This window comes from Chrysochloris asiatica, unplaced genomic scaffold, assembly GCF_000296735.1.
Source record: "Chrysochloris asiatica unplaced genomic scaffold, ChrAsi1.0 scaffold00069, whole genome shotgun sequence".
Classification (NCBI taxonomy): Eukaryota; Metazoa; Chordata; class Mammalia; order Afrosoricida; family Chrysochloridae; genus Chrysochloris; species Chrysochloris asiatica.
Genome location: NW_006408587.1, coordinates 3,190,365 through 3,209,247, shown reverse-complemented (window position 1 = coordinate 3,209,247; position 18,883 = coordinate 3,190,365). Strand labels below are relative to the sequence as shown.

General features: G+C 38.6%; 1 protein-coding gene across 1 annotated transcript in view; it reads right to left on the bottom strand.

The window, feature by feature from the left end:
• TXNDC8 (thioredoxin domain containing 8 (spermatozoa)) overlaps positions 1 to 17,768 on the bottom strand; it is a 28,800-nt gene extending 11,032 nt beyond the window's left edge. The window contains exons 1-2 of the mRNA XM_006864732.1: positions 17,712 to 17,768; positions 10,990 to 11,055 (exon numbers count right to left, since the gene is read on the bottom strand). Coding sequence (XP_006864794.1) covers positions 10,990 to 11,055; positions 17,712 to 17,768 — 123 coding nt within the window. The remainder of the gene's footprint in view (positions 1 to 10,989; positions 11,056 to 17,711) is intronic.
• Between the last annotated feature and the right edge of the window lie 1,115 nt (positions 17,769 to 18,883).

Sequence of the window (18,883 nt, the reverse complement as noted above, 5' to 3'; positions counted from 1 at the left end):
TCAAGATAATCCCTTTTGGAATCTCAAAAAAATAGTTGCTATAACCTTCCTGGGTGACCTCTCTGCCTTGAATGTAACTAGCCCAGCAGATCCCCCTCAGAAGCCAATGTTTTGATTGAACCATAAAATTATCTTCATTAGCTTTGAACTTAATTGAAAGATTGATGGAACGATCCATTATTTGAGCTAGCTGAATGATCTTGGTGCAATTTTTTTGGCAATCATCAAGGTGAAAACTAGTTAGTTAAAGCCAAAAAGTTTGTTTAAAATGGAAAATGTGAGAACCCAACTTCAGTAACTATCACATCAATAGTAATTCTATGGTTTTCTTTCACCAATTTCTGGACTTGTCATAATTTGTTCGTTAGTTGAGGTTGATAGTCTACCCTCTCTTGGCTCATCTTTGAGGTCTTCCTGAGTTTTCTTAAACTGCTTGATCTAAAAATGCTTGTATTATATGGGGCAGTGTTCTTGTAAATTTGTTGTAAAACTTTAATGATTTGGGAAGATGTCAACTTGAGGTTTGTTTTTTTTTTTTCAATTATGACAACTTTATTCATGAGCTAGTTTAAGGATGCAAAAAACCAAGTAATTTAGTTTTTCTCCTATCAAACCCAAATTGCCATCAAGCCAATTCCAACTCATAGCAGTCCTGTAGGACAGAACAGAATTGGCCCATAGGGTTTCCAAGGCTGTGATCTTTATGGAGACTTTGGCCACATCTCTTTCCTGTGCAGTGGCTGGTGAATTCAAACTGTTGTCATTTTAGTTATCAGACAGGTGCTTAACCACTGCATCACCAGAGCTCCTTCCTCTGCCCTACTGTTAGTGTTGTTGTTAAGTGTCGTCAAGTCAGTTCTGATCCATAGCGACCCTGTGTAGGATTTCCAAGGAGTGGCTGCTCAACTTGAGTTTTGTTAAAAATTTGATTTCCTGACCTCAAAATCATTTTTTTCTATTGTACAAAAAGTATTCTGCTTTTGAGGACACCCTAAGGAGAGTGAATCAAATGTGTTATTGAGAGGAGTTGTCCGTAGCTATCCTCTAATTGCAGAGACATGTTTAAACATGTTTTATTTGGAATAAACTTGTGCATATATGTACTGATACCCTTTTTGACTATACTTTTTGATGTTTAAACATGTTTTATTTGGAATAAACTTGTGCATATATGTACTGATACCCTTTTTGACTATACTTTTTGACTTACCCTTGTATTATAAATTTGCATGACAACCATTCAGAAACAGGTGATATAGTCCCTATTTCACAGAGAAGGAAACTGATCTTCAAGGTGCTTAATGTATATTCCCAAGGTCACCCACTAATAAAAGGGAACCAGAGATGGCAAAAATTAGCTGCAACACTTTTTGGGGGATGGTGAAAGACTTGCTTCATATGAAGTTGCATTAGAACCCTTTTGGAGAGTCAGTCATTCTTCAGGGACCACCAGGCTTCTTACTTCCCCATTGTCTCACCCTGTATTCCCAGCCTAACACAAAGTTTACGACTTCTGCTTTAAATCTTGTTCTCTTTCCAGCACACCTCAGTGTCTCTCACTTGGGACTCTCAGTTTCTGCACATACTTTAAGGAGAGTGCTTGCCGGAAATGACTTCCGTACCCTCAGCAGGAGGCATCCAGTTCACAAGTATAAGGGCATGAGCTTCCACTTAATACAAAAGCCTCAGTCTAGCAGATGGTTTCTTGTGAATTATTCATTTTTGAATTATTCATTTATTAGCATCTATAATCCATTACTTTTGTTAGTGGATCTAAGTGCTTTGGGAAATCATTTTACTTTAATATCAAAGAATGAAAGGTGGAGCTGATATTTGATAGCTGGTCCATACTTAAGGTAAGTGGCCAAGACTTGCAAAGTTTCATTTCTCTTCCTGTCTCCCATTCCATGTTGTTGTTGTTGTTAAGTGCTATCAAGTCAGTTCGATGTATAGCAACCCTGTATAGGGTTTGAGGAACAGCTGGTGGGCTTGAACTGCTGACCTTGTGGTTTGCAGTCCAGTGCTGATCCTACAGCGTCACACCACGAGTCCATATATATGTGCACATCTTGGGTCTGGAACTGAAGTTAACTGAGTGTATCTAATGATGGACTTTATAGGTTCTGTGAATACCATAATTCCAGGCATAGTTTTGTTTATGTGCATATGAACATTTTATGAAGAGAGATTTTATAGCCTTTACCAAATTTTGTGGTGTTGTAGGATAAGCAGTTGACTGCTAATGTAAAGGTTGGGGCCTCAAACCCACCAGCCACTCCTTGAAAACCCTACACAGGTTCTTTATGAGTCAGAACCGAGTCGACAGCACTTAATAACAACAACAACAATATAATATCAAATGGAGACTTAGCGGCATAGTGGGTACCATATTGGACTGTTAACCACACAGTTGGTGGTTTGAATCCACCAATCACTCCATGGGAGAAAGATGAGGCTTTCTTTATTTCTGCTCCTGCAAAGGTTTCCAGCCTCAGAAACCCTATACAGAGTCACTATAAGTCAATGACACACAACAACAAGTATCAAATATTAATAATTTATAATAGAATACTGTGCAGTATTCTGATTATCAATATGAATCGGGCTGCGAACCTTAAGGTCAGCAGTTTGAAACTACCAGCTGCTCCGTGGGAGAAAGATGAGGCTTTCTACTCCCGTAAAGATTTACACCCTCGGAAACCCTATACAGGGTTGCTATGGGTCGGAACCGACTCGATGGCACATAACAACAACAGTAAAAAATCAACCAAGGGTTTTTGGGTGCTCCAGCTGGAAGAAGCCACAGGAATGTACTTATTTACCATAATTAGTCTTCCTGGAACATGACGTGATCTAGATGAAAACACAAGGGAATATAGCAAGAAGGGACAAGTCTACCTTATTATTTACCTGGAATTTGCTTTGGTTCTCTATTGCCTTGGAACTGTAACAGAATTACAGCTGTTGATTTTATTACATCTCTACCAGATATTCAACCAACCTTTGCATGAGCACTTTCAGTGACAAGGAATGCCCATTATCCACCTTGTCTTTGGTTATTCTTGTATGACTTCATTTGTTTTGATTTAAAAATACATTATGAATCTCTGATACACTTTGAAGATAGTTGAAATGAGCTAAAATAAAAGGCAGAATAAAATAGCAAAGCCAGTAAAGAATGATGCAGTGTGAAGACAGCAGGTAGAAATGCCAGGTAGCTATTTGAGCGCTGGAGTAATCTTGAGATTCTTGGCAACAATAGCAGGAAGAGTAATCTGCGGGATTCTCTAACTTTTCTGACCGATTACAAGGAAGCATATTTCCGGGAGAGGCAAATATTCTCCTAGCTCTATCTGTATTCCAGGAAGAATCATCATAAGGCTCTGATACAATGAGCATTTAAAATGGCATAATGGATAGTTTTATTACTAGATGTAATAAATGTTTTATTGCTAGAAATGTGAACATATCTCTTAAAACAACCATCAATAGAAACTGGACTCTCTTTTTTCTGTTAACCTAATAAAACCAATCCCTTTGTCATCGAGTCAATTCTGACTCATGGCAGCCCTATGTCCTATTGAGTAGAACTCTGATCCATATGGTTTTATTGACTGTAATCTTTACAGAAGCAGATTGTTAAGCCTTTATTTCACATCACCATTGAGGGGGTGGGGATCTCACTACCGTCAAAGAAGAAGAGCCAGGAGCTCTTTGGACCCCAAGATCCCTATGCATTGAACCTCCTCAGTCCAGGGACAGAAAGTTGTCACACTGGAGGAGTAGCAGAGGAAGAGCAGTAGAACCAAGAACCAGAGTGTGAGACAGAGCAGTGGGCTTTGCACTGAGTAACTTTGGGCAGGAAGCTTGCTTGTTGTGTGGGGTTCTTCAGGTACTTCAGTGGAGGAGCTCGGTTTGCTGACCATCGGAGCTAGAGCTGAGTGCCTTCAGGCTGAGGTTTATGGTGGATTGATGTGTCCTGTGGGCATTTATCAGAAGTTGACTGGAACAGCTGTGTCTTAAATGTTTTGTAATCCTCAATTGTAACTTGTTAACTTCCTTAATGAACCTCCAAACTGTGAGTATGGTGTCTGAGTTCTGTGTGGCCTTTGCAATGGATGATTGAACCAAACTGGGGAGCAGAGAGGCTTGTGGGATGATTGGTTGGTTGGTGTTGCATATTTTGCAGTTTGAACCACCCATCTTTAGGAGAGTTGTTACTAAGTGCCGTCAAGTCAGTTCTGACTCACAGCAACCCTGTATAGGGTTTCCAAGGAGTGACTGGTGGGTTTGAACCACCAACTCTGCAGTTATCAGTCCAGTGCTACACCAGGACTAGGTTAGTAGTTGAGCACAAACTGCCTCACCCAGGGACCTTGTTTGTTGTTGTTGTTAAAGATAAATGGTACTTAAATACTTTATTGTTGTTAGGTGCCCTCAAGTTAGTTCTGACTCATAGCAATCCTATTTACAACAGAACTAAACACTGCCCGGTCCTGACCATCCTCACAATTGTTGTTATACTTGAACCTATTGCTGCTGCCACTGTGCCAATCCATCTTGTTGGGGGTCTTCTTTTTTGCTGACCCTCCACTTTACCAAGCATGATGTCCTTCTCCAGGTACTGGTCCTCCTAATAATATATCTGACGTATAATAGACAAAGTCTCACCATCCTGGCTTCTTAGGAACATTCTGGATGTACTTAGTACTTAGAAGAGAGTAGAGCTATGGAGTGAACTTAGGGTTGGAGAGCAACTGCAGTGGCCAAAGTAAAAGCTATTGACAGCTGGAATTAAAAGTAGGGATGAAATCACTAATGAAGATAAGATAGAATGGGAAAAAAGAACTTTGGGATACACTTGTATTTGAAAGCAGCAGGAGACAAGAAAGTAGAGGAGTTCCTAGAAAGAAATCAGGGATAGAAGCTAAAAGAGGAGAAAATTTCAAGAATAGAAGCTGATTAATTAATGACACTTCTGTGCAAATAAGATATACAATGGTTAAGGAATGACTATTTAATTAGATATACTGGTAGACCCTTGGTGACTTTCAAGAGAGCAGATGAGGGAATGAATACACAATGAGAAGTGGAAGCAGTGGATAAGACCAGGCTTTCATTCTTTATTTTGCACAGAGTACACTAAGAAAGCCCTAGGTATATTTGTTAGAAATTCTTTGGTTATAAGTGACAGAAAATCCAGTCAAAAGTTTATGTAACTGAAGAATCTATAGTGATAGTTCAGACATAGATAGCTTCAGGGTCTCATCAATGCTCTTTCTTAGTACCTCTTGGCTTAAATCTGTTTTCTCTGTATGGTGGCTTTCGTTTCAGGTTCCTTGTGGTGGCTAGTCATAATGCTTTCATCTTATAGCACTATATCTGATATATGCTGCTATTCATAATATTTTCATCTTCTGATACTACATCTGACAATATCCCAGTGCTGTTTGTAAGGGTTTCCATGTCTAAACATTCAGAAGTAGTCTGTTTCTCCTTCGTCCTGGTCTATCTTAGTTTGGAAGCTCCACTGAAACCTGAAACCTCTGTCCACAGAGAGTCACTGTACCAAAAAGAAATGATCGATGTCCAAGTATTTCATATGGTAGCACATGATCAAGAACTGATGGTATTGAAGGAAGAAGTTCAAGCTGCACAGAAGGCAGTGGTAAAAAACAAAGCTCCAGGAATTAATGGAATATAAATAGAAATCTTTCAACAAATTGATGAAGCTTATTTGTTTATGCCAAGAAATTTGAAAGACATCTGGCCAACCTATTAGAAGAGATCCATACTTGTACCTTTTCCAAAGAGAGATGATCCAACAGAATGAGGAAATTATCGAACAATATCATTAATATCACATGTAAGTAAATTTTTTGCTGAAGATAATTAAAAAACTATTGCAACAGTACATTGACAGGGAACTGCCAGAAATTCAAGCAGGATTCAGAAGAGGACATGAAATGAGGGTTATCATTGCTGATGTCAGATGGATCTTAGCTGGAAAAAAAAGAACATCAGAAAGACGTTTACTTGTGCTTTATTGACTCTGCGAATCATGTGTGGATTGACTTTGTGGATCATAAAAATCTATGGTTAGCATTGCAAACAATGGATATTTCAGAACACTTCATTATGCTGATGAAGAACCTGTACATAAACCAAGAAGCAATTTTTAGAACAGAATGAGGGGGTACTGAATGGTTTAGAATCAGGAAAGGTGTGTGCCAGGGTTTCACTATACTTACTCAATCTGCAGGATATACAAATAATCTGAGAAACTGGATTATATGAAGAATGTGTCATCAGGAATAGAGGAATATACATTAACAACCTGTGATATGCAGATGATACAACCTTGCTTGTTGAAAGCAAAGATGCCTTAAAATACTGATGAAGATCAAAGACCACACTCTTCAGTATGGGTTGCGCCTCAATGTAAAACAAAATCCTCACAATGGAACTAATAAATTGCATCATTTTAAATGGAGAAAAGATTGAAGCTGTCAAAGACTTCATTTTGCTCGGATCCACCATCAACACTCATGGAAGCAGCAGTCAAGACATCAAACATATTGCAATAGGCATATCTGCTTTACAAGACCTCTTTATGAAGATCAAAAACATCAGTTTGAGGACTAAGATGCCCCTGATTCAAGCAATGAGATTTTCAATTGCCTCATATGCCTGTGAAAGTTGGACAATTAAAAAGGAAGAACCAAGAAGAATTGATGTATTTGAATTATGATGTTGGAGAAAATATTAAAAGTACTGTAGACCACCAGAAGAACAAACAAATCTGTCTTGGAAGAAATACAGTAAGAATGCTCTTTAGAAGTCAGAATGACAAAACTTGTCTCTCATACTTCAGACACGTTATCAGTCTGTGGAGGACATCATGCTTGGCAATGTGGAAAGTTAGTAAAAAAGAGGAATACCCCCAAAGAGATGAGTTGGCATAGTGGCAGCAACAATGGGCTCAAGTATAACAACAATTGTGAGGATGGTGTATAGTGTTGCTGAGTTGGAACTGACTTGATGGCACCTAACAACTACAATAACAAATGGTGGCAAGGTAACTTTGGTAACTTCAACTTTATATCTTCCCAAGTTCAAATATATTAAGATAAAAAGCATTTACGTAGTTGCTAAAGTATACCTTGGAATTCACTCTGGTTGGGCTTGGATTGGCTTGACTAGAGACTAGGGTCCATTCCTAATGAGGACTGAGTACCCTGATTGGTCTAGACTTGGAGATGGAGCCCCAAGGAAGCATATGGATGAAAATGCGACGGGGCATGGTTTCCTGGAGGAAAACCAGGTATTGTTAATAGAGAATGGAGAACAGATGCTGGGTTGCAAAATAACAATTCCCCAAATGCCAGGTTTAAAAGAGGATAACTATAATGGATGGAAACCTAGAACAGAGGAAGGAAATGAAATCAATATATAAGAGTTGGAACTAATTTGTAAGAGAGGATCCATTCTCATTTCTTGAAATGAGAAAGGGAAGATAAAGGGATTATATATAATTTAATACATAGATAGGGAATTTTGAGGAAACCTATGCTAAGTAACTTTGATTTTCAAGTAAAAACTCAGGGGAGGGAATATAGAGTGTCATTTAGTTTTTAAAAATAATTTCAATATATTTTGCTAATTATATTATAGTAAATAACTTAAAATAAAATTCTACTGCCAGCATATCAAATGCTCTCATTCTTCATATTCCACATAAAATCTTTACAAAGTTTAGACATGCATTTTGTACTGTGCATATAGTTCTCATAACACTTTGTTAAAAATAATCCATTTATTTCATTTTTGTTGTTGTGAATATACACAGCAAAAACCTGCACCAATTCAAGCTTGTACATGCAGAATTCATAACATTTTTAAATTGCATACTATTTCATAGAGTTGTTGAAAATTCACTTCACACTTCTAATAAAAGACATTTAGGTTGTTTCCATTTTATTAAAAAGTATGTTAAAACTATTATGCATACAACTGTTTAATTTTCATTGAAATATTTCTGTATGTAAAATTCCAGAAATGAGAGAATTGTGTGAAAGGGAATGAAGACTTTATACCTCCTAAATATGTTGCAAAATCCCCTTTCATAAGTTATGCACAATTATCAGTGTTTTAGACACTATATCGAAGTACTAGTTTCATAATGCACAGTATTTTAAACATATTATTCCATCAATGCCTTCAAAATAGCAATGAACACAATACACTGACTGTGAATGTATATCAAGATGGGTCTAAGCACTTTCTATGTGTTAATTCATTTCGTTCTCACAGCATCCGTATGAGGAAATGGTTATTATGATTCCTGAAACGAAGGTAACAGAGGTGAAGTAATTGTTCACTGCTGGTTATTGTTATCGTTGTTAAGTGCCTTTGAGTCTTGAGTCGGTTCTACTCATACCGACCCTGTATAGGATTTCTGAGGAGTGGCTGGTGAGCCTGCACTGCTGACTCTGTGATTGAAACTGACCTTATTGTTCTGCGCATTAACCCAAAGTAGCCATACCAGGAAGTGGTAAAACCTTGCAAATCTGAATCTAGAGCCTGCGTATTCAACCACTCATCTATACTGCATTGTAATAAAGGTTTTTTTTTTGGTGTGTGGTAAATCAATGTACATATCTGATTAAACTTTAGAGTACATGCGTTTATCTTAAGTCACAATTCTTTGTAGTTGCATGTCTGTAAAATCATAATTAGTTCTAATCTGTGCTGATCACTTATGTTTCACTCTTATGACTGCCATATCAAATATTATAGTGGATTTGTATACATTTGCATTAAGTGGATTATGAAATAGAAAATTGACTCTAAAAGAGATTTAACAAACCATAAGCCATTGCCATTGAGTCAATTCCAACTCATAGTGACCCTATAGAGGGTTCCTGAGACCCTATGGAGGGTTTCTGAGACCCTATGGAGGGTTTCTGAGACTGCACATCTTTGCGAGTGCAGACAGCCTCATCTTTCTCACCTTGAGTGTCTGATGGATTCGAACAGCAGTCCTTACAGTTAGCAGCCCAATGCCACCAGGCTTCCTAAAAGAGAGGTGAAGGCCTCACCTTATTTCAGGGGTAGAAACTATGTGGGTCAGTCGTTAAGCACTTGGCTGCTAATCAAAATGTTTCTCAGTTCACATCCACATTGGCTCTGAGAGAAAAGACCTGATGATCTGTTCCTATAAAGATCTACGGTGTTGGAGACCATCTGAAGCAGTTCTACTCTATCCTGTGGTGGTGTGCTGTGAAGTCGGTTCCGACTCATAGCAACCCTGCATAGGGTTTCTGAGGTTGTAAATGTTTATGGGAGTAGAAATCCTCATGTTTCTTCTGCTGAACAGCTGGCAGTTTGAGACTGTTGACCTTGAAGTTAGCAGGCTGATTGACCAGATTATTGAATTATACATTGACAGAGAACATCATATTAATGTGTTTATTGTGGTAAATATATATGTAACAAAATGTTTTCTATTTCAACAGTCTTCACATGTACAGTTGAGTAACAGTATGTTTATCCAGTTTTGAAATCACTGCCCATATCTGTTACCACTTTTTCTTGAGATTGATTTGGATGAATAGTTTCCTAAGTATACGATAAGCACTGGACTGTGAACCATGCAGTCAGTGGTTAGAGCCCACCAGCGGCTCTGGGAGAGAAAAATGAGGCTTTCTGCTTCCAAAATATTTAAAAACCTTGAAAACCCTGCACAGGGTCGTGGTACTGTAGGAACAACACTGGACTGCAAACCACAAGGTGGTGGTTCAAACCCACCAGTGGCTCCTCCCAAATCCTATACGGGGTTCCTATGAATCAGATGCAACTGGATGGCACTTAACAGCAATCAGCTGGAATAGACTCTGCAGCACTTAACAACACACAACAAATTAACAACATATACATATTCAAGTGGAGTCCTGGTGTGGTGCTGTGGGTTAATGTACTGGACTGTAAAGTTTGATCCACAAGGTCGGCAGTTCAAGCTCACCACCTGCTTCTCAGAAACCCTATACAGGGTTGCTATAGGTTAGAACCAACTCGACTGCACTTAACAACAACCATACATTTAAGTGGAGTCCTGGTGGAGATCTGGTGTGGCACTGTACGATAAGCACTGGACCTCAAGATCAGTTTGAACCACAAGGCTGGTGGTTCAAACACACCAACAGCTCCTCAGAAACCGTATGTAGAATCAGAACAGACACGGTGGCACTTAACAACAACAAATACCTTCAAGTAGGAGCCTTGGTGGCATAGTGGTTATGCATTGGACTACTGACCCTTCGAATCCACCAGCTGCTTCATGAGAGAAAGGTGAGGCTTTCTGCTCCCATAAAGATTTATAGCCTCAGACACCCTATACCGCGTTGCTATGAGTCAGAGTGGACTCGATGACATACAACAACATACAATCAAGTGCGAATTTCATGATGCTGTTTTCTATAAGATTCTTTCTTGATAGTTCTGCTTCACAATAGAGAGAAGAAGGTGGTGATGGTTAAGGATTTGGATACCTCAGATGGCCTGAGTGGGGAGAGTCATAATTCATGAAATTTTTATTGTGCTAAGTGCATATGGAACAAAACATTCGCCATCTCAACCTTTTACACACGTAAAATTCAGTGATGATTCCATTCATCATCTTGTTCAACCATCACCATTATTCATTTGATGGTGGTTCTGTACCGTGGAGTCAGTTCCAACTCCTAGTGACCCTGTATAGGGTTTCCAAGACTATAAATCTTTACAGGAACAGAAAGCCTTTAACGATATCCATTTTATGCTTTATTTATTTTTTTAAACTACTTGTCAGTGCATAAAGTTCAGAAACATTGCTAAATGTTTAAAATAAATGCAATTCTTTTATCCACTCCGAACACTCCAGTCATTTTTTTTTAGATTCTGCTGGTCCTATAATTTAATTTTACCCTGCCAGGTACCATAGAAACATACCTTCTGGGCTTGCTTGAACATCTGAAATGTGGGTATTATCTTGATGCCACATGTTTGGGCCAACTCCTAGGGAAAAAAAAGAATTGTCATAAAGTCATACTTTTATATGACCTTGCTCTGTACCAAGTATGTTGCTTGGTTACTTCTCAGGTAGAATGTTGAAGGTCCAGGAAGACCTGATACTTTATGGATTCTTCTGTCAAAAGCTTTTCTAACACACTCTCACAGTCTCCAAGTATGTTGCTGTGGGAGATGATTGTTCCCAATCACTTCAGTTCCAGGGCTCAAAGAAAGGGGTGGAAGGATGGAAGCAGAGACAGGAAGGACACCGAAAGATTGAACGAACTCTATCAAAAAGATGTTTGAAATCTTATAGAAATGCCCCAGGGGGACACAGTATGAAGGAAGCATGCTATCAAAAGTAAGGAAGAGTGAAAATACCTTTATTATAACTCATACTTGACATACGGGGTCTAGCGTTTTCATTCAGGCTTACATTTTTGGTTGCTGTTGTTGTTAAATACCGTTGAGCCATTTCTAACTCATAGCTATCCTGTGTAGGATTTCCAAGGCTGGGTGTAGCGCTGGACTACAATGTCAGTTTGAACCATAAGGTCTGCGGTTCAAGCTCACTAGCCACTCCTATACAGGGTCGCTATGAATCAGAACCGACTCGATGACACTTAACAACAACAAATCTTGGTAGAAGCAGAAAGCTCCACAGTTGAAGAATTTAAACCGCTGGTCTTGTAGTTTACAGTCCAGTGATTATCCTTTAGAGCCACCACGCTCCAGATTTACACGTGACTTTCTTTGAAAACCCTACTACTTTGGCTATCTTTGTGAAATAGTTGGTACTGAGGTAGTATTAGATCATAGAGCTCTGGTAGCGTAGGGGTTATGAATAGGGCTGCTAACCCAAGGACCAGCAGTTCGAAACTACCAGCTGTTCCACAGAAGAAAGATGAGGCTTTTGGCTCCTGTAAAGATCTACAGTCTCGGAAACCCTGTAGAGGGTGGCTATGAGTTGAAACTGACTCCACGGCACAATAACAATGACAACAACAATAGATAAGAGACTCATCTCAAATCTCAATTTGAAAAATCCATTCCAATTTGATTCCAAGGGCCTATTTTTATCATATGCAGGAGTCAAAAGAACATGAACTACTCTCAAAATCAACAAAATTGAACTTCTCTAATATACCTGATACTGGAGTCCTGATGTGGCATCACAGCTTAATGCGCTGGACTACAAGGTTAGTTTGAACTGCAAGGTCGCCAGTTCAAATTCACTAGCTGCTCCTTGGAAACCCTATACAGTGTTGCTATGAGTCAGAACTGGCTCCATGGCACTTAACAACAGTATATCTGATATAAGGGAGAAAATAAACCTTATTTCAAAGATATAAATATTATGTTGTTGTTTGTTGTTGTTAGGTGCCATAAAGTCAGTACTGACTCGTAGTGACTGTGCACAACAGAACGAAAAACCGCCTGGTTCTGGGTCAACCTCACAATTGTTGCCACGCTTAAGCCCATTGATGTTGCCACTTTGCCAGTGCAACTTGTTGGGTGTCTTCCTCTTTTTCTCTGACCCTCCACTTTACCAAACATGATAGATATTCTTCTCCTGTGACTGATCCCTCCTGACAATGTGTCTGAAGTATGAGAGACAAAGTTTGGCTATTCTGGCCTCCAAGGAGCACTCTGGCTGCCCTTCTTCCAACACAGATCTGTTGGTTCTTTTGGCAGACTGTGGCACTTTCAATATTCTCCTCCAACAGTATAACTCAAATGCATCAATTCTTCTATGATCTGTCCAACTTTCTACTGTTCAACTTTCACATGCATATGAGATTATTGAAAATACCATGGCTTGGGTCAGGTGCACCTTAGTCCTTAAGCTGACATCTTTGCTCTTCAACACTTTAAAAAGTTCCTGTGCAGCAGATTTGCCTAATGCAATACCATTGTCTGTCAGTTTGTCATACTGTGGTGGCTTGTGAGTTGCTATGATTCTGAAAGCTATGCCACCAGTATTTTAAATACCAGCAGGGTCATCCATGGTGGACAGGCTTCAGATAAGCTTCCAGACAAAGACAGAGTAGGAAGAAGGAGAGATGAACTATTTCCGAATATTTAGTCACTGAAAACCTTATGAATAGTAGAGAAACAGTATCAGATATAATGCCGGAAAATGAGCCCCTCAGGTTGGAAGGCACTCAAAATGCGACTGGGGAAGAGCTGCCTCCTCAAAGTAGAGTTGACCATGATGATGTGAATGGAGTTAAGCCCTCAGGACCTTCATTTGTTGATGGGGCACAACTCAAAATGAAGAGAAACAGCAGTAAACATCCATTAATAATCAGAACATAGAATGTACAAATTTTCAAAAATGAAATGGAATGCATAAACATGGATATTCTAGGCATTAGTGAGCTGAAATGGACTGGTATTAGTCATTTAGAATCTGACAATAAATATTATACAGGCTCTTTATTAAGTCTTAAACATGAGTAAACACAAGACAAGCAAAGATCACGTAGGTGAGGGAAATCATAGACATCATGATGAGTTTTTCAAACTTCTGTTTCCACATGGTGACCTTTTATAGAGCTCAGAGAACAAAGGAATCACCTCCCATAACCATGTCTGACAGCAGCAGCTATATGTTACATAACCACTCCCGGGCCTACAAAAGCAGAAGGGAACTGCTGTAGATAAGAAAGCTTACAGTCTCTGATGCTATCGGGGTGTGCAATCACAATTAGGTGACCATTAAGGATGTGTCCAGGAATGTTTCTGTGAGGACTGACTGGGGAAGTGGCCACAAAACCTGCTTTTAAATATAATGCTTCTAACTGGTAGTTCAACTACCAGAGGTGCATGAGGTGCTTAAGAAAAATTGGCATCTGAACACTTAAAACCTCAACACAAGATTGACTTACGCTCTGCTGGATTGAAGTTGTTCCAAGGTAAAAGCCCTCAGGTTTCATACTCTACAGTATCTCTATCATTTTATTGGCAACATAGCCCTTCCCACTACCACAAAACACACACGTATTGATCATTGTCATTGCCACAGCAAAGACAACAACTAATAAGTAAATATCAGGAAAGAAAGTTATGCTTTTGTTTCACCTTAAATGAGAAAGAGCTAGAATAAAAAAGATAATAACAAACATTGGTGAAGATGTGGGGAAATTTTAACCCTCATACAATGCTGGTAGAAATACAAAATAGGGTAGGCACTTTGGAAAACAGGTGTCAGTTTCTCAAAATGTTAAACACTGAGTTATATAACTGAACCATTCTGCTTGGGTACAGACCCAAGTGAAATAAAAACATATGCCTAAAGAAAGGCCTGGATCAAATGCTTATAGCAGCATATGCCTAAAGAAAAGCCTGGATCAAATGCTTATAGCAGCATGTGCCTAAAGAAAAGCCTGGATCAAATGCTTATAGCAGCATTATTCATAATAACAAAAGAGTGAAAAACAAACAAACAAACAAAACTTAAATGTTCATCAACTGATGAATGGTTAAACCAAATGCAGTATATCCATATGATGGACTATTATTCAGCAATAAAAATAAATGAATTCTGATACATGCTACAAAAGGAAATTTGAAAATATTATGCTAAATGAAATTAACCAGTCACAAAGACCACCTATAGTATGATTTCATTTAAATGAAATATTCAGAATAGGCACATCTATGGAGACAGTGATAATGACATTGAAGACTTCTACCAACTTTTTACGTGTGAAATTGATAAACATGCAATCGAGATGCATTGATAATTACAAGTAATTGGAATGTGAAGGTTGGCAACAGAGTGGAAAGAATAGTAGCTGGAAAATTTAGCCTTAGTGATTGAAAAGTTGCTGGAGATCCAGTGATAGAATTTTGCAATCAAATTGATACAATTGTGGATGAGCTTAATTTCATTAGCCAAAACAGGCTCTCAACTGTGTAGCTCATGACAAACACATGAATAACATGCAAAGAATGGGAATTCCAGAAAACTTCCTTGTGCTCATGAGGAACCCATACATAGCCCTAGAGGCAGTTGTTTGAACAAAACAAGGGATAATGAGTTGTTTAAAATCAAGAAAGCTATGTACCAGGATTGTATCCTTTCACCATACTTATTCAAGCTGTTTGCTGAGCAAATAATCTGAGAAGATGGATTATAGAAGAATGTGGCATCAGGGTTGGAGGAAGATTCATTAGCAACCTGCAATATGCAGATGACACAACCTTGCTTGCTGGAAGTGAAGAGAACTTGAAATATATACCGATGAAGATTAGAGGTTATAGGCTTTACAATGGATTGCACCTCATGTAAAGAAAACAAAAATCCTTACAACTCGACTAATAAATAACATCATGATAAATGGAGAGCAGATTGAAGTTGTAAAATACTTCGTTTTGCTTGGATCTACAATCAACACTCATGGAAGTAGCAGTCAAGAAATCAAACGACATTTTGCATTAGACAAATCGGTTGCACAAGACCTCTTTAAAGTGTTCAAAAGCAAAGATATCAGTTTGAGGACTAAGGTGTGACTGACCCAAGCCATGGTATTTTCAATCACCTCAAATGCATTTGAAAGTTGCACAGTGAATAACGAAGATGGCAGAAAAATAGATGCATTTGAATTATGGTGTTGGAGAATAGTAAAACATCATAGACTGCCAGAAGAACAAACAAATCTGTCTTAGAAGAAGTACAACTAGAATGCTCCTTAGAAGCCTGAATGGGGAGACTTAGTCTCTCACACTTCAGACATGTTATCAGGAGGGACCAGTCCCTGGAGAAGGACACCATGTGTGAAAAAGGAAGACCCCCAATGATCTGAATTGAAACAGTGGCAGCAGCAATGGGCTCAACCATATCAACAATTGTGAGGATGGTGTAGGACCTGGCAGTATTTCCTTCTTTTGTGCATGATTTGCTCTGAGTCCGAGCCTTCTTGAAGATACCTAACAACAGCTACATGGTTGCTGAGGACTGTGAGTGGGGTGGAGGAGGTGGTGGAGGGAATTACTGACATAATAAAGGGTACAAGGTTTCTTTTTGAGAAGATGAATAAGCTCTAAATTGATTGAGGTGATAGTTGTACAACTCTATGAATATACTAAAAACCATTGAATTGCACACTTCATATGAGTCAATTTTATGGTATGGGAATTTTATCTTAATTAAGTTATTTCAAAAAAAGAGAGAGAATGATTCTAAACATGTATTCTGAATGCATAGTACATGAATTAGTTTAAAGGGCAATCAAACACTCTCATACTTTAAGAAAGCTGAAGGAAACAGAACTTCTGTTATGTTCTGGGTCACTAAGCCATGTATTTTATGTACTTTGTTTCATTTTATCTTTTATTATATATTATTATTCTGAAGTTTACTGAGGTTTATATGGTTATAGATCCAAAACCTACTTAAGTACAGAGCTGGGAGAATAACAGGTTTTTCTTCATTCTAAAGCTAAAATGAAATATAATATATGAATACCCAAAACCAAACCTATTGCAGCCCTGTCATTTCTGAGTCACAGTGACCGTATCAGACATAATCGAACTGCCCCCATGGTTTCCAAAGTTGTAAATCTTAATAGGAACAGACTGCAACATCTTTCTCCTGGGAAGAGCCTTGTGCCAACTCTGCCTAGTGCCACCAGATCTCCTAATACTCATATATGAATGCTGTTGTTGTTGTTGTCAAGTGCCATCGAACCGGTTCTGAACCATAGTGACCCTGTATAGGGTTTCTGAGGAGCAGTTGGTAAGCAAACCAACCTTGCAGTCCAGAGCATTAACCCATAGCATCACACCAGGACATATATAAATAGAACACTGGTATTGTTACCTTTTCTCATGATAAATGAACACACTAGAATAGTTTTGTAGCGATGTTGTATATATTAATGAGACCATTTGCACCGATGAAATGAGGCTGAGTTTTTTCTGTTTGTGATGGTGGACAGGGGATGGCTCTAAGGACAGGAGGCAGGAATTTCATGGAATTCCTTGTGATGTTTCACAAATCCCACAAAAGCATAATGTATAATAAGTGAAAAATGAGGTATATGCTCTGTAGTACATTGAGTTATTTTTTAGAAACTGATCTAAACCTATTGCAGGGAGTGACAAGCATTTTTCACTTGGAACTCAACTTTAAGTCTTATGATTCTGGCCGCTTAGAGCAACTTTGCTGAGAATGATGGTAGGTGGGGTCCTGGCCAGGCAGTGAAGGATCTGGGAAGTGATTGTGAAGTCTGCCTCTGCGTGGAAGGGGAAGTTAGCAGCAGGAGAGTCATAAGTGAATATTTGCTAACATTTTTTTTGTAATACAAAACATACAAAAATATTTTGAGGGTCTGTTAAAATCATCAGAATAAATTGTGACATTCTTCTTAATGTTCAAATAATTTATTTACCAAATGCCCAAACCCACTGCCACCAAGTTGATTCCGGCTCATAGCCACCTGTATAGGGTTTCTGAGGCTGTAAATCTTTATGGGAGCAGAAAGCCTCATTTTGTTTGTGGAGTAATTGGTGGGGTTGAATTGCCCACTTTGCGGTTCACAGTCCAGTGCTTATCCTGCAGTGCCACCTACAAATCCCAGTCACCAATACAGTGCTATTTAACTTCCTTGCAGTTGAGTTTTAAGAATCAATGCTAAAGGTTTTAAGATTCTTACCGAAGACTCGTCCACATCCACGTTAGCAAACAGTACATTTTGGTATTGCAGAGACATTCCCTTCAAAATAAAGAATGAAAAAAAAAAAAGGTTAAATAGAGTATAATGAATTTTTGTATAAATTAATTGGAATAGAATTTCAAATTCTCATGGAATCCAGACTTTCTGGAACCCATGGAGGTTGGACGGGTTCCTAAGACTAATGCCATCATGTAACATTTAAACCTTAAACCAAAAATATTACCTAATGTCTTCTTTATCTGGTGTGGTGCTGTGGGTTAAATGTGCTGGACTGCTTGAACCACAAGGTCAGTGGTTCAAACTCACCTGCCACTCCACGGAAACCCTAAACAGGATTGCTATGGGTTGGAACCAACTCAATGGCACTTAACAACAACAACAGTAAAAAATATCTGTCTTGATCACTTTTTTGTTTTTAACATTTTATTGTGAATTGAGTGATGGTTTATAGAATAGATCATCAGTGCCACATTCAACAAATCATACACTTCATGTCATTACAATGACTGCAATCCCTTCCATGTACCATCAGTTAACAATATTTACCTCTAGTCACTTTAACCCTTGCACTCCATTCTGTGTCTTCCATTACCTTCTTCTTTCCTGTATCAACCTCCCTCTTGCTGTGTATTGCTTTCCCCATCACCCAAGTTAACGTGTCTATTCAGTACCCCTGGTAACCATCTAAACATCTTAGAATATTTCTTTTAGCAAGAAAACCTTTCCTTAATTTTTGATAGCAGTGGTCACATACAATATCTGTACTTTTGTGATTGACTGAATTTACTCAGGGAATGTGGTATCTTTGTACGATTAACACTAGACTAGGAATCACAAGGTCCGTGATTTGTGCCTGCCAGCCACTCCACGGGAGAAAGATGAGGTTTTTCTGCTCCCTCAAAGATTTAAAACCTCAGGAACCCTACTCAGGGTCACTAAGAGTCAGAACAGACTTGACAGCTCTTAACAACAACAGTTTCACTTAGCATAATGTCCTCATTTCACTCAGCATAATGAACCATAATGGTTCATTCATGTTAGGAGATGTTTTGCAGAATCATTGAGTAATATTCCACTTTATGTACCAAAGTTTAACCATTCCTCTGTTGATGGACATTTCAACTATCTCCATCTTTTTGCTATTGTGAATA